General features: G+C 33.3%; 1 protein-coding gene across 2 annotated transcripts in view; it reads right to left on the bottom strand.

Moving 5' to 3' along the window:
* Positions 1-1,632: 1,632 nt before the first annotated feature.
* LOC144575951 (delta-aminolevulinic acid dehydratase, chloroplastic-like) overlaps positions 1,633-13,757 on the bottom strand; it is a 77,971-nt gene continuing 65,846 nt past the window's right edge. The window contains exons 1-13 of one of the 2 annotated variants that reach the window (XM_078326217.1): positions 7,349-7,548; positions 5,872-6,152; positions 5,304-5,415; positions 3,769-3,842; positions 3,577-3,645; positions 3,411-3,494; positions 3,232-3,301; positions 3,090-3,145; positions 2,888-3,009; positions 2,723-2,794; positions 2,550-2,631; positions 2,372-2,449; positions 1,633-1,994 (exon numbers count right to left, since the gene is read on the bottom strand). In XM_078326217.1, the coding sequence (XP_078182343.1) occupies positions 1,824-1,994; positions 2,372-2,449; positions 2,550-2,631; positions 2,723-2,794; positions 2,888-3,009; positions 3,090-3,145; positions 3,232-3,301; positions 3,411-3,494; positions 3,577-3,645; positions 3,769-3,842; positions 5,304-5,415; positions 5,872-6,129 (1,248 nt within the window). In that variant the 5' untranslated portion in view covers positions 6,130-6,152; positions 7,349-7,548 and the 3' untranslated portion in view covers positions 1,633-1,823. Of the gene's footprint in view, positions 1,995-2,371; positions 2,450-2,549; positions 2,632-2,722; positions 2,795-2,887; positions 3,010-3,089; positions 3,146-3,231; positions 3,302-3,410; positions 3,495-3,576; positions 3,646-3,768; positions 3,843-5,303; positions 5,416-5,871; positions 6,153-7,348; positions 7,549-13,757 lie in introns of those variants that run through there. The other variant, XM_078326218.1, reaches the window with a different exon arrangement.

Genomic DNA, 13,757 nt, shown 5'->3' with positions numbered 1-13,757 from the left:
GGTATTGTCAGTATAATTTTACATGTTTTATGGTAGACTTATATTGCTATTGTTATATTACTAATTTCCAGTCTCTTGGCATTTTGGTGTCATGACTCATGTAGTGTGTGTGTGGGGGGGGGGGGGGAGTCGTCAAATCAGTAAATACTCTCTCTCTCTCTCCTAAGTATATGTTTTTTTTTGCATGTTATTAGATGCTGAATTGAGATACAGAAAGCCAGTATTTATGCCTTCCATCATTATGTGATTAGTTTGTTCCTTTAGTGATGTACTGAGACACAAGACATCTTAGCAAGTTTGCATCAGTGCTATCAAGCAAAAGATCCAACTTCTAGATGTAATCAATGAACATAGATGGTAAAAAAGTTACTAGTAGTTCTCATAGGCAATAATTTGTGAATTTTGTCTATTGTAATGGTGGTTGTTAGACCATGCTTGGGATCTCAGTAAAATTTGGTGCTGTGGTATACTAGTTTGACAGATATCAATTAAGCTTTGTACTGATTTATTATCTTTACGTAGGTTTGCGAGTTACAACAGATATATTTCAAAATCCTAAAAAACAGCAATATTCAATAAATCTAAAAAAATAGTAAAAAATTTCTAAAATATGTAAAATTTGGTCTCTAAGTACATATTAATATAGAGAACAAGATGAACGGTTCGGATCGACCGTTAGGATTTTGAAAACTCGAATATTGAACCGTAGCACGGGAGGCCTCTATGCAACCCATAGCATATTAGCCAAATCCTATATATATATATACACATTGCAATGCAAGTCATAACTGTTGCACCCAATTTGCACATGTTTGTTTTTAAATTCATAAAATTTTAGCCAGCTAGGATGTTGTTTTTTATTCCTTAAGCATCATAATAGCAGCTGTTATCTAATCGTGGATTTCATTAATGCGCGCCTTGTTCGTACTAACCTTTGCTTAGGCTTTAGCGACACTCTTCCGTCAATGTGTCATTTTAAAGCTTCCAATAACCAAGCGTATTGACTATTGAGTGATTCAATATCTTTTTGTATGTTATTTTCTTGATCAGACTCTATCAGTGCCACCACTGGCTTGTTGTTATGGTACCAGTAAGATTTTCAATGGATTGTTCTAGCTTCAGGTAATATGCAGATTTGAATATTATATCAATTATGTTTTAACGAATGAAACTGATTTTGGACTAGTGCGTGGTCGTGCTCTTTGGGTCGGACCGGTTAAACAGTCAGGTTAAGCGGGTCAATGTGTTATGCTGGGTGAGTCGGTTTAAGGTTCCAATTCTAGTCGAGTATAGGTTTCAGAAAATCAGGTGTAGAAATGGGTTCAATTTTCGAAACGGTTGGCAATGGTCCTTGCTAAAAAAAAAAAAAAAATGAATAGTCACTTAATTATGGATGTTTATGCCATTTGTTGCCATCAACAAATTGGATGGCTCATGGCTGTATTTTACTAAATATTTGTCATTTAGTTTTTCCTACTTTAAGAAAAGAGATATCAAGGTCAATATTGAGTACCTGTTATTAGAATGATGGAACTCCAATCTTTTCTGAGCTGGCAAATAACTACAAAGTAAAGGTGACAAACTAACAATAATGGTACCCGAAACCCTCAGATGATAAATAGATTAGGCATGTTTTTCATACTTGACATATAAGAACAATTACATAGATTCCACTCATTAAACATACTTCTATTCTTTTCCCAATACATTTATTCTACAATCTGTGTCCAAAAAAATCAAGGTTCTGCTCATTCTAAAAGGAAGGAAAAATATTACTAACAAAATAAGACATTCAATTTTAACAAAACAAAAATTTGGCCTACTTAATTAGATTTTGTGCCACACAAGACACCGGCAGCCTGGCGCGCAAAGTAAGAAAGGATGATGTCGGCACCGGCCCGCCTAATGCACATCAATGACTCCATCATCACTCTCTCCTCATCTATCATTTTAAGAACACCAGCTGCTTTGATCATAGAGTACTCTCCTGAAACCTGAAATCAAATAGAGAAAATGTTAATCAAAACAAAAGTACAGATAATATGTCGGCAACTAATTAAGAATATTTAACACGACCAGATGGTGACTATTGAGAAACAAAATCTGAAATCTAAGGGTTTCTGTTTCTACAGGTCAAAACTTTTGGCTCTACTCAAAGTAACAATTTTTTCCTCAAATTTTAACCAAGAAAGAAACATTGGTGCAACAGTATTCTCGAAGAAACAAAAAGTCCCTCAACCTCTCTTCCTCTTCCTCTATTTTTTTTCCTTCTTTCTTTTTCCTTAACGCACAAAAATTACATATCCATTAGAAAAAGAAAAATCATCAGAAGCATCACCCAAGGAAAAAAGAAAAGAAATAATAAGATTACCTGGTAAGCAGCAATTGGTAAAGAAGAATTATCTCTAAGAAGACGGATAACATCTGAATATGGCAGTGCTGGTTTCACCTAACAAATAGCAAAAATGTTTACTCCTGAACGAAAATCTCTATAATAGGGACCATGAGAATAACCAAAATATGTCAAAGACCCAAGTAAAGAAATCTACCAAAAGTATATCTGCCCCCTCAGACTCATCGGCTTCAGTTTCGATGAGAGCTTCCCTGTAATTAGCAGGGTTCATCTGGTATCTGAAATAATCATCAAAATGTAAGGTGATTCAACCATCACATTAGGTATAGGAATAAGTCAACAGAAATTGTCTAATAGTGCAACTCCTACGTCTTCTTGTCACCAAAGCGTGGGTTTGAATCTAGAGCTTCGCGAAATGGACCATAGAATGCGCTAGCATATCTGCGATGGATAAATGGGCTTGTTAGACACCATTATCAGCAGAACTAAGAACTATAAATTATGGAAGATATCCTCAGTAAAATATGAATATACTTTGCTGTGTATGACATAATGGACACATCATGGAATCCTTCAGCATCAAGGGCTTCGCGAATAGCACCAACCCGTCCATCCATCATATCACTTGGACTGACCACATCTGCACCTGCTCGGGCCTATTAAAAAAAAAAAAAAAAACTTATGCAAAGTCTGTGTTAAAAAATACACAAATTACTAGCAAGAGTAGTAGCATTACCTGAGATACAGCCTGCTTGCATAGCTGATAGACAGTTTCATCATTCATGATTACTCCTATAGACAATTGACAAAAGATTTACAAACCCTCTAATGGTTGAATATTTACAAATTATATGTCAAATTTTGTATTTTTTCATTACCATCTTCTCTGACAATGCCATCATGACCATCAGATGAATAAGGATCCAAGGCAACATCAGTGTAGATTATCTGGATAAGGCAATATCATCAACGAATGGCGATTTATGCATTATTAAGATTGTTTAATTTTTGAAATTCACTAATCACTATATGACTATAATACAAGGGAACGACTCACAATATCGGGGAACTTGTCCTTTAGCAAACGAATTGACCGAGGAACCAGACCATTGTCATTGTATGCCTCATCACCAGTTGGAGTCTACAAAACAAAATGAATGAGGTTCATACTTTGGCAATTAAAAGCATATAAAAGAAAGATAGTGGTCATATAAGAAAGAAACCTTCAATGCATCTGGGATTTTTGGGAACAGCACAAAACTATTGACACCGACATCCCTTGCCTTGGAGACCTGCACAGTGTGGTGGCAGTGTGAGCGAATTTTATCACGATTTCTTATCAGTTTCACACATTCACAGAGTCATCATTCATCAACCATAAGCTATAAGAGTTGGGAACAATCCAATTTCATCACCTCCGCTATAAGTCCATGTTGCCACCCCAGTCGGAAGCATCCTGGCATTGCTCCAATTGGTGTATCTAGCTCACCTACATGAGCATAAAAAAGACAAAAAAAAGGAACTCACTCTCGAGCCCACACAGTTAAGTCTATATATATCAGCATACTTGATCTACTTAAAAAAAAATCAATAATAATAATAATTACAACAATAATAATAATAAAGAAAATGGGTTAATTTTTCATATACCCTTATAGAGTTCTCTAATTTCTTATTTACCCCTATACACTTGAATATATCTAATTTATGCCTGAGTTCTTAAAACTTTTTCTTTTTTACTCATTACACAACAATTATGAAGTTAACCATAGTTAATTCTCTGATTAAAATTATAATAGATGAAAATATCCTCTCTCTGAATGGTTTGACCATATTTCCTGCATTCTTCTTTGTTTTTCCACTCCGCCTCCTGTTTTTCTCCTTTATGTTTATACTTCAAATCAGATAGGCAATCGACCTCACTCACACAAGAAGGACAATCTTATGTTCACTTATCCCAGAAAGAAAAAAATCAGATATTATAGAAGAGGTCAAAGAAGAGAATACGTAGTTTTGGTACCGAATGTACCATTTTCATAACAGAAAGGATCAAAGAACAAGACCTAGGGTTTACATAGTCTTGAAAAATGGAGGAGTAAAGGGATTTGGTGGGAAGAGGTGTAGTTTTGCACATGCAAAAGGGAGCGGATTCAAGCCAGGACCAAAAGCACAGAGGTTTTGCGCAATTGAGAGACGAGCTTCAATGGAGAACAGCATAGGAGATTTTATTATAATTGAAAACTCTCAATTTTGGAGAATATAATATAGAAGGGGAGTTACAAAGAATTGGACGGGAAGGATCGATCGGGTAAGTCAATCGGAAACTAAAGAAAATCATGGAGCTGGATTTTGGAAGGTTTGTCAGAGCAAGGCGTGAACGGTCAGACCATTTATTCTGACTTTTTGACCAATTTGATAAATTTGTATTAATCGTAGTAAACTCCTGGGTTTGGAAGCAGGGAGTTGCTCCAAGAAATCCTTTCTTTCTCGTCCACTCCAAATACTGACATAAATCCGATCCTACCTACTGTCATAATCGTGAAGTTATACTTTCTCAACTCAAATTGAACTTACTAGAATATTTTTGGTATATTGCAATAATAAGCTTGGTTCTATTTCTAAGAAAGGTGATTCTGGTGGGTAGACGAAGTTAAGAAATAAAAGGCAGAAGAACTAAAGCTATTGGAACGAACAGGCAGGATAGCAGTGTAGAGATTATGTTTCACACATTTTATTAAATCATACAAAACTTTATGAATAAGAACAAGGATATAACTGGAAAGTTAAATCCTAATAACACTTAACTATGAATAATTAACTATGTGGGTAAATTAAAAAATAAATAAACAGAGTTAAGGGATATATGAAATATAACAAAGAGTGTAGGGGGGAATAGAAAACTGAAGAAGTCTTTGAGGGTAAATAGAAAATTAACTCAAGAAAAATTTACCTTCATGAATAAACAATGGGAGGACAAAATTAGCCGGAGACAGTGTCGTCTCCTGGAATGCAGATCTGAGTGCGGGTGATCTGCGGTTGCGGCGAGGGCGTCTCGCCAGATCCTGGATATCATCAGAGTGAAAGGTATATATAATAATGTAGTATAGAGAATACATAACTGAAATAATAAAAAATTAGCCCTTCAAGCTTAGCAAAACATCCATAACAGAAATTTTTTTGCATAATAGATTCACAGAATCCTAAAATGTTAGTCTTTCCGGACTAGCATAGAATAATATATCCAACAATCTTCAAAACTATCAATTTCATGAAGAAAGATCTCACTTCGCGCTAGCATTTGAAGGGTGCAAATTAAACTACAAGAGAACTGATCTTTGAGTAGTCTCATAAAATTGGCATTTACATAGTTACCCATTAGGGTATGAAGACTTAAATTCCCTAGTCCTGTACCAGCCAGTTGCCAAGATGGATTACAGTACCATTCCTTCAATCCTAAGGATACAAAATGAAAACCTTTTTTACTCTTAAATTCAAGTAGATCTTAAGAATTTACTCACAAGTGGCTTGATTTTTGGGGTTCCTTTGGGGCCAGCTGGCTTGACAAGTGGAGGTGGGGCAGGGATGTTACCAGCAACAGCCGCTGCTTCACACTCCTCAAGAGTTCGGGAAGTCTTAATTGAGCCATCTTGCTCACTGCTTGCTCTAACCGCAACAAAAGATCTCAAATTGGTACTGGGTGGGAAAGAAGTTGTTCTGTGAGCCACCTTGGGCCTTACTAGAACATTTCCAGGAGAGAAGGAAATTGTTGAGGCCATCACTTATCCCAGTGGCTAAGCACCTGGGAAAGAACAAAACACCTTAGTATTTAGTGTTAAGTAATTTGCTATCAAAGGATTGTAATGTGAAACTATCACCCTTTAAAAACAAAGGATTGAGAAGAATATTTCAATGATATCTTATTGCAAATGGTTGAAGTCATTATTCTTTTATCTTTTACTGATATATATTATTTCTTCCCAAATAACCTGTTAAATATGCAAAAGACAGAAAAAGAAAGAAAGCAGACTTTCATTCATTGATGAACTCCTTACAACTGCTAAACTAGAAAAGTCACTCTCGGCAGAAACTGCTAAACTAGAAAAGTCACTCTCATCGGAACAAATTCTGCCGAGAGTTTCAATAGCTCCCAAGGAGATAACGTCAATAGAGTTTGTTGGCATAGTATTTGCCCAGTAAGAGGAATCATTGTGAATGGATATACAAACAAAAAACAAATAGGGCTGCTAATGGGCGGGTTTCGGATGCAGTCACATTTACATGCTTGTTCCAAATGAAATGTACCTGAAAACCAAGTACAGAGAAAATTATTATAAAGAATGAAGTAAAAAAATTGCTAACAGTTGTTAACTTGGTTACATATGAGCTGAGAATGGGTATTTTGTCAAGTCAAGGTATTTATATCTATGGATGGAATCCTTTCAACAAACTACACAAAGTCAATGACTGAAACCATCTAAAGAATTTTTTTTTTCTTTAAAAAATCAACAAACGAAATTGCCAACTCAACTTCCCAACCCCCATTGATGAAAATGTCAAATCCATCCATAATTATTTAAATAGCACAACAATTTCGTGGGTGGTGATATTTTTAATTAAGAAACTTAGAACAGTTAGGTACAGCTGATAAAGGTGATAATTGTATAAATGCACCAGATACATTAATTAAAGAGTAATTGAAAACAAATGAAATAGAACAAAAGCATAAGAAAAGTGGAAACTGCTACACAGAATTGTAAGTTGTACCAAAAAAAAGAGGGAGATGATGACATTGTAACAGAAACCTAATAAATTTGGCTTGAACCTTGCTTAACTTTCATGAGGGGAGGGATTATAACTTGGATACGCTAGAGAACCAAGGATGAGAACAAAGAATTATTTCCACACTCATACTCTAAGAAATATGTAAAGAAAAAGGACTTCTCCTCAGGGAAACTGTTACATAATAAAAAAAAGTACTGGTATTTGAGATATTACCTTAAATTCACCTTCAAATCAAGGCGTAAAACAAGACAAAATCGAAACTCCGAGCTACTCTGAGACCCCACCTAATTCGATCGGATCAAGAACAACATCAGACGCTTTAAATCTCTCTCTCTCTTTCCCTGGCTAGGCCAAGGCGACTTGATACAGGAAGAGAAATGAAGAAAAATAAATAAATGGAAAGAGGAATCAGAGGAGGAGAGAGTAGGAGCACCCTCTACTATTAGTTTATCCGCTCCGCTCGATCTATTTTTTGAAAGCTCGTGGTTCACGTAGAATACCACAAAGACTTGTCTCGATTTGGACCCGTCTACGGAAGCTTTACATGTTTTTATTTTTATAGAAGAAATTAGCACAGTAAATATATTATTTGAATGATTGAACCAGGTCTATTCATGTATTCCCTCTGTGGACATGTCCAAACAGTTGATTCAAACCGTTCACCGTGATTGTAATTGATATATTAAAATGTACTTGCAGATCATATATTTTTTTTATTTTTTTATTATTTATTAAGTATTTTATAAAATTATTATTTTGAGATCATTAAAAAAAATGTAAAATTCGATCTATAAACACATTTTAATATATTTATTATATTGAACGGTTTAAATCGACTGTTTAAATTTTAAAAATATAGAATATAATTCGGTATCACAAAAAAAAAATGTAAGTGGATCCCTTCTCTATTTACATTTACGTTGCTGAACTCACAAATTAATTAAAATGAAGTTTGAATTATTCAAAATGCTAGGTACCGTACAATCTTAAATAATAAAAAAATAAATTTGGGGCTAGAAATTGTTTTAGAACATGCCATAGTTCATATGAGTCAAATCTAAGTCAAAAGGATAGTTTTGTCCAATTTAGACTGTTGAATGTTTATAGCAATGTTGTAAATAACGGTATACGGTCGTCGGACGAATGGGGTACCGTCAAATGATTAATCGGTATGTGGCTGATTAATCAGAATTATGCAGACAATTTAATGTTTTTATTAAATTTATGTATACATATCATAATTTATTTAACTCATTAAACTTATCAAATAAACTTAATTTAATTTAATTTCATTATTATAACATGACACTACACTTATTTTTTTAACGCATAAGTACTTTACATGTGTCAGTAACACATTTATTTAATGAAAAAATAAATTCAAGAGTCAAACTTTTTTCAAATAGTAATAACATATTATGTGAAAGAAATGAAATATTCCAATATAAAATCAATAAATTTAGTTTATAACAACAACTTAGTTTCATAAATTAATATGTCGTACTAATTGAAAAAATTACATCAGTAATTAGTAAGAAAAATATATGATAAATAAATAGAAGAATAATTAATCAGTTTTAAAGTAAGTAAGAAGGAAAAACATATATAAAAAATATTGAATGTATGCTCAAGCACAAACAAAACTGCAATACATGATTTATAAAACTTATTATCACACACTATTACATAAAAAAAAGTCAATGTGAAAAAAAAAATTCTGAAATAAATTAGAAAAAACGTGAATAAATAGGAATAAATGGGAATAATCGGCCGATTAAATGTTTTCCACCGCAAACATGTCTCCGTTAAAGGTATGTGTGACAGTTTGGCCACCATCATCGACTAATCGGCCGATTAATTGGCCGTCACGGACGTTTTTTACAGCACTGCTATGAACTATGGCCTGGTGATTATACATAATAAATTATGAGTCCGTGTCTCCGCAGGGACTTGAGGTACCATTTTAAAAAACGAACGGTCCACATTAATTCCATTCAAATCAAATTTAATATGAATTTGTTGTGACTGTAGAGGGTCTGCTTTAAGATTTGTGCTAAGCTAAAATAATGGGTTTGGATTTTCCGCTTGCACCGCAGGTATCTCGGGTGATACGGATTCATATTTATTGTTGTAGGTTGGTATGATTTGTCAGTTGCCACTCCAGGAAGATAAATATAAAAAAAGGAAGGTATTAAATACCAATTTATTTCCGGTAGAGAAGGGTGGTACTATACAGTGTACAATACACATCTGCCAGCTGTTATGATAGTGATAGTGTTTATGGCAACATTCAATGAGGCTTTCTCAAAACAAAAACAAAACAAAACAAAAAAATCAATGAGGCCAAAAGTGAATATTCATTCTTGGCAACAGCTTTTAGCCTAACATAAAAGGTTGTGAAAGGATATCTAGTTTTATAAGGAGTGAATCATGAAGCCTAGTACAGCCATAAAAAATATCATGCCAGAAAGAAATATACATAAATTAATTAATTACTAAAAATATTTCATGGGTGTGTAATCTTGATTTAAACCCCGTAGGCAAAATACGTAAAGAAAATTAGATAAAACTATAAGAAATAATGTTATGAAAACAAATCAATCAATTTGGCATAAAAATTAAAATAAATCAAGTAAGACGTTTGTACTTGTCTTAATTAATCTATTTTTCTGTTAATATTTTCAATTTTTTGGAAAGGTAAAGTTAAGCAACAAACGAGACAGCTGGTAGCGGTTATTGCTTCCTGGCTAGTGATAAATATAAAAATACATTATTTTATTATATTTCATGCAAATAAATTAAATTCTAAGTGTTTTAAGATTTGTTACAGGTTATATTTTTTTGCGAACAATTTTAAGGTTGCATGATTTAATTATTATATTATCTACTTCACTTCGAAATAAACTACGCTTTTAAATTAAGACAAATACTATCAAATAGAATGCAACATAAAAAATAATATAAAATTTCAACACCATCGCATTATAAAATAGTTAATTTCATATGTAACTAGGAATATCATAACACATTAATAAACATTTATTCATAAAAAAAATAATGATTGTCAACCGCATTATTAAATTTATTAATAAATAGTGGTTGATGTAACAATTAAAAATACTTAATGACTTATATATTTTAGAGATCTAATTAACGGGGCTCACGGGCTAGCTGTACACTTAAGATCTGTAATTCATCATAAATCATTTTTTTAAAGCATTTATATAAAATATTAAAATGAGAACAGCTGAGCAGAAACGTTATTACTTCTTTGGTATTATTAAATTTACTTGTAACAGTTAGTCGTGTGATCATTAATGCCAGATAATTAAGAATTGAATGGAGCTGTTGCACAACTTTTGGAGGTCCGGATTTAATCATAACAATAATATTAAAATTAACGAACATAATAACATTGACTTAATTCTTTTTATAACTTATTTGCGGCCATTTTTATTAATACCCAAAAAAATAGATAATTTTAAAAATAACCTCGATTTTTTTTTTTATTATTGATGCCCCAACCGCTTGGAAGCGGGGCGGGCCAAAACATGCATTGAGCGCCTACGTAACGGGCGGCCCACACAATACCAAACCGCCTCGCAGGCGGGCGGCCCACAGCAAATACCAAACCGCCTAATAGGCGGGCGGCCCACACCAAATACCAAACCGCCTAATTGGCGGGCGGTCCGTTTATATTATAATATTCAACATATCCGTTTATATTATAACATTATATCCGTTTATATTATAATATTGAAGACCGTTTATATCCGTTTATATTATAATATTACCAATTAATATTTTTTTAATAATATTAAATTCCTAACCGTAATTAAAATATTTGAACTCGTGATCCAACAGTATATTAAATAATTGAATAATTGGTGTCACCAATATATATAATATATAAATTGGAGTTCTTCTCAGCTCCATTCGAATCCGTGATCCAACAGTATATTAAATAATTGGTGATCCACCAATATATATAATATATAAATTGGAGTTCTTCTCAGCTCCATTCTTTATTCTTCTCTCCCATCATTCTACGGCTATTTTTCTCTCTCATCATTCCATCATTCAGTGTAAGCCTGTCATTTTACTGTTTGAGAGAAGGCGATTTATTTAGCGATTGAAGGCGATTTATTTGACGATTGAAGAAGAATTTTACTGTAACAGGTATTTTTTTTTAATTATTTTTTGTTTCATTTACTGTAACCATAACTGTTGTATTACTAAATTAGTTATTATGGTAACTGTTGCTAATGTACATTACTTTAACTATTATAATTACTGTAGCAAAAGGTAGCAGTTTTTTTTTAATTATTTTATAATTAGATTATTGTACCCATTTTAATTTGTGAATAATTATTTTAATCTTCATAAAATTATTTTGTAAATGTAGTTTGTTAAGAAAAAGATGTTAGTTGCACTGTATGTGGGCGGCAAGCTACAAAGAGGTGAAGATGGTGTGCAGTACACGAAAGAGGCCGCATTTGGCTTCGAGGTTAATGACAATACCACATTTCAGGAACTTAAGCAGCTAATATACGAAAAGACTGCTGCAAACCCCAACAGGTATGAAATAGAATTGGCTACACGGATTGACAACTCACGTGGGGTGGGGGCTAGACCTTACTTTGTGAGGTTTCCAATAACAGATGCGAATTTGTGGAGAGTTGTGTACACTCAATTTGCGGCTAGTGGGGTCCCGGTAATGGACATATATTCAAAGAGGGTTCCCCGGACTAGGGCTGCAAACATTCATAACTAATAACACACATATTTTTATTATTACAACAAAAATACATGATACAATTAAATTAACACTTACCATTACAATTACTAATTTGACAATATAAAATTATATCCTAACTAAATAACTCTAACACATAAATTTTAATCGAATTAAAATAATAACTATTTACCAAATAACATTACAATACACAGTTCTAACAATCACAATCATAACATAAATTTTTATCACATGAATTTTTATCTAACAATCACAATTCTAATAATCACATGAATTTTTTTCTAAACAATCACAATCCTAACATTTTTTTTTTTTCGAAAACTCTAACATTTTTTTAATAACAATTATTAATTTAGTCACAATCATAACTACAATCACAATCACATTTAATCGCATCCAATAACATTCAAATGATTCGATTCGAATCGTATCGAATCGATTCTATTTCGATCGAATTCAACATTTACACAACTTAATATTCAATCCATTCAAATTAAAAACTTACCCAATTCAACGGTGGAGTACGACAGAGAGCGAAGAAGTTAGCAATTTGAGTTTTTTTTCCTTCTTTTTCTTCTTCTACTGCTGCAGCTTCATTTTTCTTCTGTTTTTTGGTGCGCCGTGTGAAGGAAGAAGAGACAGAGAGAGTGGACAGTGAGGAAGAAGAGAGTGGGGTCACGGGTGGGTTAGGGTTCACGGGTGGGGGTGGGTTTGGGTATTAAATGTCACGGGTAATAATAATTTAATATTTTAAAATAAAAATAAAAATTTAATATTATTAAAAACCGAATATTTTATATTTAATGGCCCTCCACAAATGCGGGCGGTTTGGTTTGGGCATGGACTGCCCGTTTCCGGAGCGGTTTGGTTTTGAGCATGGACCGCCCGGAAATGGGGCGCTTTGGTTTGAGCATGGACCGCCCATTCCTGGGGCGGTTTGGTGTTGAGCATGGACCGCCCGTATACCAAGCGGTCAGGGCAGATGTAAAAAAAAAATTAAATCGAGGGCATTCTTAAAATTTTCTATTTTTTTTGGGTATTAATAAAAATGACCGACTTATTTGTTGCACAGGTGAAAGTAATATCTCATATACTAGTTTTGACAAAAAAAAAAAAAAAAGCATGTAATTGTGAATAAAAAAAAATTAATATATTTTTTTATTTCGTTGAGTTATTTTTGCTATCAAATTGCGAATACTTATTTGAAGATAATAATATTTTTGATGTCATTTTCTAATTTCTATAATGGAGAACTCTGACAACAATTCAATGCTGAGTTTGTCGAAAAACACGAGCTGTGCACAATCATTGAAGCCTGAAATTCTTTATTTTATAATAAGGTAGGCACGAAATATTTTTGTGAGATCATCTTGAAAATTTGTCATGGTCCTCCATCCTTTCACAGAGCCTTTCATCATCATCACCATTTAAGGGTCCAGTATTAATTTTCACAGATAGAGAACTCCTTTATCCTCGTTTGTCATGTAAAAATAAGAATTTGGTTTTGTTTAAAAAGGTTTCGGACAAATTTTATTTCAAGACGGATTTAAATTATCCGATATGCGTTGAAATTTGTGTAAATAATTTATAACTTAATACATATAAACGGTCCGTCAATCTAAACCGTTTAGATCTAACTTTGAATAAGCCTTTGTCCAAAGAACTTTTGAAAAAGCCCCCACTCAGTCATAACAAAATACGAGTCCGTGTCCCCGCAAGTACCTGAGGTACAATTTATAAAAATGGATGATCCAAATTAATTTTAGTTGGGCAAAACTCAATTTGAAACCAGTTAAGACTGTAAGAAATCTGCTTTGAGATTCATACCACGTGAAAAGAACGGTTCAGATTTATAACTTGCACCTC

Source organism: Carex rostrata, chromosome 24 (assembly GCF_964058835.1).
Source record: "Carex rostrata chromosome 24, lpCarRost1.2, whole genome shotgun sequence".
NCBI classification, from domain to species: domain Eukaryota; kingdom Viridiplantae; phylum Streptophyta; class Magnoliopsida; order Poales; family Cyperaceae; genus Carex; species Carex rostrata.
The sequence above is the reverse complement of the archived record's forward strand: the minus strand, read 5'-3'. Positions and strand labels throughout refer to the sequence as shown.